At 50.4% G+C, this 6,798-nt stretch overlaps 1 protein-coding gene across 1 annotated transcript in view; it reads left to right on the top strand.

Moving 5' to 3' along the window:
- Window positions 1-5,815: 5,815 nt before the first annotated feature.
- Window positions 5,816-6,798, top strand: part of NCAN (neurocan) — a 32,858-nt gene continuing 31,875 nt past the window's right edge. Inside the window, exon 1 of the mRNA XM_023517165.1 lies at window positions 5,816-5,895. Within this exon, the coding sequence (XP_023372933.1) occupies window positions 5,823-5,895 (73 nt within the window). The 5' untranslated portion in view covers window positions 5,816-5,822. The remainder of the gene's footprint in view (window positions 5,896-6,798) is intronic.

The raw sequence follows: 6,798 nt of genomic DNA on the forward strand, positions 1-6,798 counted from the left end.
CCACCACCCTCGGTATATGGGGCCAGTGCCCTACCAGCTGAGCCACAGGAGCAGCCCCTGAATCGAGGCTTTTGAAAACTGGGGTCTCCTGGCAATGATGCACCTATGCCCTGTCCAAAGCAAAAATATTCCTGTACCAGTAACAGCACCAGGTCTTTAACCACAGCCACAAATGCTGATTGGATAAAAGTGAATGGCATAAAAAATGATATTTGGCTGGAGCTGTTGGAAACATCTCTGGAGTGTGGCACACCTGAGCTTCCACCCTAGTGCCTAGCACCAGCTGTGTGATCAAGGAGTCTTCCCAGCCCCTCTGGGCCTCATCTTCCTCTTTATGAATGCGATAAAACAGTAATTGCAGTCAAAACTGCCTTGACAGTGAGCCCCAAAGGGCTCAGGTTTGACTCCCTGCTCTGCCCTTCCCTTTGTTGCGACCTTGGGTAGCGACTTTGCCTCCCTGGGGCTCAGTTTCCTCACCTGTATAATGGGGCAGACTTCATCATGGGGCGTGCTGGGTACACGTAACGCGGTTCCTGGAGCAAAGAGAATGGGGGGTTGGGGAGTAAGTCAAGCACAGTCTTCCCCTGGAAAGAGTGAGTGTTGGAAAAGTGGGGGAAGATTTTAGGCAGAAGGACCCCACTTCCCCAAAGCAGCCGGAGGCCGCTGGCTGGCGGGGGCGCATGCGCAGAGCAGCCCCGCGGCCCCTTTATAAACGCTGAGGCGGTGCTGGGGTGAGCTGAGCGCAGGGGCTGGACCCGGCGCCTAGCAAGCTGAGCCGAGCGTCCTTTGTGCGGGGCGACCGCCCCGGGATGCGTCCGAGCTAGGAGCCAGGTGGGGCGTCCGTCGTGGGGAGGGGATGGCCTTGGGGGAGAAGACCTCGGGATTGGAGACAGAGCCTGGGATTGGGGAAGGGGTCTGAGATCAGGGAGAAGCCCCCAGAATGAGGAGGGGGTAATGGGGGAGGGGAGCATCAGGATGGGGAGGAAGGGCTAACTGGGAGGGTGCTTGAGGATGTCAGGGGGACAGGCACTTGGGGGTAAGGTTGTCCAAGGAAGGCAGAGACAACCCCAAGGTGGGGAGGGAGCCTGGTTGGGGGTGGGTCTCAGAACTAGGGAGGGGATGATGGGAACTATGGCTAGGGAAGGAGCACCCTGAGTTTGGAGAGAAGAGAAAGACACCCAGATGCTGAATTGTGAATTCCAGAACAGGGCACCCCGGTGTCTGAATTGAGACACCCCAGGATTTTAAGTGGGGATTCCCAATTTGCAGGTGAATGGAGGATTCCTCAGCTGAACTGCAGTGGAGAGGGGGCCCCTCAGACTGAACTCAGTGGAAGGGGGTCTGTGCTAAAAGTGAATGGCCATGGGGAAGGGATGCCCTGTTGTCTCCCTGCCCTTTCAGGCCAGGTCCTGTCACCAAATTCTGACTCAGGGAGCAGGCTCTGTGGGGCCCCTTCCCAAGATGGTTCTCCGTTGTTCCTTTGGACCTGGATTTGAGGTGCTGTCCCTTTTCCCAGGGAGCACACTGTGTATTCCATGTGAATGCTGAGTGGGAACCCCCAGTTATGGATCCCAGGATCCAAAAGGGATGCTAGCACAAAAAAGGGGGCTTCCCTATCACATCTCCATATCTGTGCAAATCCACACAGCATGACATAGACCCTTGTCTCTTCAGTTCCTATAGGTGCATTTGGATGCCCTGGCTTGGTTTGGGGACACAGGTGCTGGGAAGTAGGGGACTGGAACCCTAGGCCCATTCTGGATAGGAGCACTGAGGGCTTTGTTCCTTTCAAACAGCATCAGTGGGAACAGCCAGAGTGAGGAAAGGGTTGGCACTGGGCCCTGGCAGGGGGGATGTGGGGGCAGAGCAGGGAGGGAGGAATGCACCCTGGGACCCCAGAAACCAGCATTGTCAATTGCTTATGGACATTCCCAAATGAAAGTTCCACCCCAAAAGAGGGGGGAGGCTTTGTGTGTATGTTTGCCCTAAGCAGGCAGGGGAGAGAGAGTGTGCCCAGGGGGTCTGGGGTCCCCTGTGAGTCTAATATGACTGCGATTGTGTCTTTGTCAAAGAACTTATGCCGGGGGCCACATCGCCATGTGGCAAAATGATGAGCACCCATCAGTCACTGAGGCCACATTTATCCATTCTGGTTTGTGCCAGGGCTGGAATCATGAGCATGAATACAAGTGAAGGGTTATGTCTGATGGTGATCAGTTCATGGAGGGGTTTCTGTGGGGATGCCTGGAGGCTGTGGGTGTGTGTCTTTGTGCAGAAGACATGCTGCCTGTCTTGTGAATGCCCATATTGCCTCTCTTTGTTAATGTCACTGTGAATCTGTGTGTCTCCCAGGGTCTTGTGTCTGGGGTGTTTGTCTGTGTGTGTGTGTCCTGTGTGTGTTTATGTGTGGCAAGAGTCCTTTCCATGCAAGTGGCGATGTGAGCCCTGGGAGTGGGGATGTGGGATGTGGTTTGTGTGAGAGGAGTTAGGGAGCTTATGGGGCAAGGTTGGGCAGGGGTTGAAGTCCCCAAGGTGCAGCCTGGAATAATTTACTGAGCCTGGCTTCATTTCTCCTCCAAAGAGTTCTTCATTCACACCTGTGCACACTAATACACTCTCTCAAGCCAGAAATACATTTATGTGCACACAGCCCCTCCTGAGGGACACTTAGACCCACACATCCAGAAATCACACTGGGTTCTGTGCACTCCACCCAGTACATGAGCTCCTTCAGGCTGCACAGACCACAGGGCACAACTGCATGCATGTCCTTGGGTGGACACAGAACTCCTGATGTATACCCAGTCACAAACACACAAAAAACATCTCCTGGCAAACTCACCCTCACTCAGTGCCCACCCAGACTGGAAGTGGGAGTGAAGGGAGAGACACACACAGATTCTCAATCACATTAATCTGGGCTGCCCTCCCCCAGCAACCCAAAGGCCCCTATTTGCATATGTATGAGTACCAACCTACATTATTCATGAGAGGATGGGCCCTAGATAGCTGTGTAAATGCTCACCCTCTGGTAGCCCCAGGGAGGAAGTATTTTAAGACAAGGATGTAGGTGTGTGAGGGTGCAAGTAGAAGGCAGTGGGAAGGTGTGTGTGTGTGGGGGGGGGTTCACCTGGAACTATGTCTATCACCATGTCGAACCACCTCACTCAGTTGGTATATTTTTAGTATGTACAGGAGACTTTGAGCTGTTCTTATTTTTTTATTTTTTTATTACTTTCTTTAAGACAGAGTCTCACTTTGTTGCCCTTGGTAGAGTGTTGTGGCATCACAGCTCACAGCAACCTCCAGCTCTTGGGCTTAGGTGATTCTCTTGCCTCAGCCTCCTGAGTAGCTGGGACTACTGCCACAGCGCCCAGCTATTTTTGCAGTTTGGATGAGGCCGGGTTTGAACCCGACACCCTCTGTATATGGGGCTGATGCCCTACTCACTGAGCCACAGGTGCTGCCAGAGCTGTTTTTAAATTTAACATTTCTAGGACTTTACAAGTTTTAGGTCATTTCATTCTTACAATAATCCTATGAGATATTTGCAGGATCATCACCATCTTATAGGTGGGGAAACTAAGGAATGGAGAGATTAAAGCAGCTAGTTCAGGAGTAGAGGCAGAGCTGTCTGGATGTAGTCTGAGCTCTTAACTATACGGGATATGAGGAAGAGAGAGAAAGAATGGGAATATGAATTCTCTGGGCCCCCCTCCTAAGGCCCTAGTGTGGGCAAGTGCAACCCAGAGTCCTGACACACCCTCTAATACCTGACCAAAGCTGGAAGAGCCTGCAGGGGACCCCCACCCTAGCACAGAGTTCCAAAGGAAAGAAATGAGGATACACTGAATATGGGCAGATGTTGCTGAGGTTTACAGGTTGGTGCTTGGGGACACCAGTCCAAGACCTGGCCTGGACCTTGGCCCTGCTGTGCAGCCTGGGGCAAACCACTAGCCCTTTCTGGGCTCCCAAAGATACTGTGTTTGCAAACTTGATGGGCAGTGCTGTAGCGTTGAAACCTCACTGTTCAGCACCATGGACAGGTCTCTGGCTGTGCCTCCCAGCCGGAGTTTGTTTGTTTGTTTGACACAGAGTCTTACTTTGTTGCCTTCAGTAGAGTACTGTAACATCAGAGCTCACAAACTCTTGGGCTTAAGGAATTCTCTTGCCTCAGCCTCCCAAGTACCTGGGACTACAGGTGCCCGCTACAACACCTAGCTTTTTTTTTTTTTAAGAGACAAGGTCTCACTCTGGCTCAGGCTGGTCTCAAACTCCTGAACTCAGGCAATCCACCCTCCTCAGCCTCCCAGAGTGCTAGGATTACAGGCGTGAGCCACCATGCCTGGCCTGGAGACTCTTAAGAACTGGAAAGAAGGCTCGGCGCCTGTAGCTCAAGTGGCTAAGGCTCCAGCCACATATACCAGAGCTGGTGGGTTCGAATCCAGCCCAGGCCTACCAAACAACACTGACAACTACAACCAAAAAATAGCCAGGCATTGTGGCAGGCACCTGTAGTCTCAGCTACTGGAGAGGCTAAGGCATGAAAATCACTTAAGCCCAGGAATTAGAGGTTGCTGTGAGCTGTGATGCCACAGTACTCTACCCAGCTTGAGGCTCTGTCTCAAAAAAAAGAAAAAAAAAAAAACTGGAAAGAAGGGAGGGGTTTAGCTCCAGCCATTCCAGACTCCAGCCAATCCCCCTTCCTCACAGTTATTTCCTTATGGGAGCAGAGTGCAAAGGCTGGATTTGCAGATGATGTTCTAATTCTCCATCTGTGTCCACCTCCTGAGCTCTGGTGAGTGCCATCCGGAGGGGTAGGAGGCTTAGGGAGGGGCCCCTCTCTGGAGGATTTCTAGATTCTGGAAGAATGAAATCTGGAAAGGCAGTGCTGTATCCCAGCATCTGGAATGGGCTTTGCTCACAGGAAGCACTCAGCAATTGTCCAGTTTATGCCCATGGGTCACAGCCTTTATGGAGAACTGGACTCACAATTGCAATTTCTCTGTGTGCCTAGGAAAAATCTTCATCAAGCCATATGAAGTCAGAAGGATGGGGTGGGCAAGGGTGAGGCCCCTTCCTCCAGCTGGGAGTTGGCAGCGCCTCAAAAAATCCCAGAAACCAAGAATAGAATCTTGGTAACAACCAAATCCTGGAATTAAAGCTGAGAATCGTGTCAGTCAGCTGGGATACAGCTTTGCCTTTCCAGACTTCACATTAAACCCAGATTAAAGGCTGGCTTGTAGACCAGCCTGCTGCCTGGACTGGGGACCCTGGGAGAATTGCAACTGGCTGCTGCCCTCTAGGAACCCCTGCTCTGATGGGGGAGGCTGATTTGAAAAATTGGAATTTCAATTTTGGCTGTACTAAGGTCAATAATAATAATAGCAACAGCTAAAATATACTCTTTTATGCCAGGCAGTTCTAAGCATTTTATATGTATTGACTCGTTCATTCCTTCCAACTACTTGATGTTGGCCCCATCTGATCTAGGAAGAAAGTGAGGCACAGAGAAGTTAAGATACTTACCCAAGGTCACACAGCAAGGAACAGGCAGAGAGCCAACCCTAGCTCTGATTCACTCTAGCACCCATGCTTCTGATCATGAAGCATCACTGCTTAGATCCTTAAGTTATGTGGTCCTGGATTCAAATTTTTGTATGCTTACTCTGTGACCTCCAATAATACACTGGCCTCTCCAAGCCCTGGTTTCCTGATCTGTAGAGTGGCAGTATTGAAATTCATCCTTCCAAGCTGAATGTCAGGGAGGGTTGTATCATGGCTCACTCCTCCCTCCCTCTCCGTTTTGTTTCAGGTCCAGGATGGGGACCATGTTTGTCTGGGCCTTGGGCTTTCTGACGCTTCAGATGCTGATTTTTGTGGCTGGAGAACAGGGTGAGTTGGCTTGTGGGGAAGGACAGATTGGGGTCTGAAAAGAGAACATGATAGGGCAGCTTTTGAATTCCAGAGCCCTCTCTTGCTGGTCCCCTGCCTTGGTCTAGAGAATAAAATGAGAATAGATAAAAAGGTCTTTGAACAGTCAAAGAAGAACAAGATACCTGCGAGGTTATTTTTAGTCACTGTCAGCAGAAGCTGGAGGTTCCCGCCTCTCAGTGTTTTGCTGAGGTGAGCCAAAGCGGGCTGGGGAGAGATAGAGAGAGCAAAAACAGAGAGGGGGAAGTGAGAGAGGATGGTGAGAGAGAAATAAGAATAATATGGAGATTGATTATTGATGTCTGACAAGGAAAGGGCAATGGAAATAAAGGTCTGTATGCTTCTCCTGGCATCTCTCCAATTGTGGTCAAGAGCCCAGGCTTTAGAAATCATTCAACGATTTGCTTAGTGGACTTAGGCAAGTACAATTTTCTCTTTGAGCCTCTGTTTCCTCAGCTCCCCCAAAACAGAATGAGACACTGCAGGTCTGCAGATGCTTATACAAATCAAGTGAGGCCAGGCATGGTGGCTCAAACCCATAATCCTAGCATTTTAGGAGGCCAAAGCAGGAAGATCACTTGATATCAGGAGCTCAAGGCCAGCTTAGCAACATAGAAAAATCCCATATCTATGAAGTATTTTATTTTATTATTTATTTATTTATTTATTTTTGCAGTTTTTGGCCAGAGCTGGGTATGAACCCGCCACCCCTGGTATATGGGGCCAGTGCCCTACTCCTTTGAGCCACAGGTGCTGCCCATTATTATTATTATTATTATTATTATTATTTTGAGACAGAGCCTCAAGCTATCCCCCTGGGTAGAGTGCTATGGCTTCACAGCTCACAGCAACCTCCAACTCCTG

This window comes from Otolemur garnettii, unplaced genomic scaffold, assembly GCF_000181295.1.
Source record: "Otolemur garnettii isolate 467f Iridium unplaced genomic scaffold, OtoGar3 scaffold00105, whole genome shotgun sequence".
NCBI lineage: Eukaryota > Metazoa > Chordata > Mammalia > Primates > Galagidae > Otolemur > Otolemur garnettii.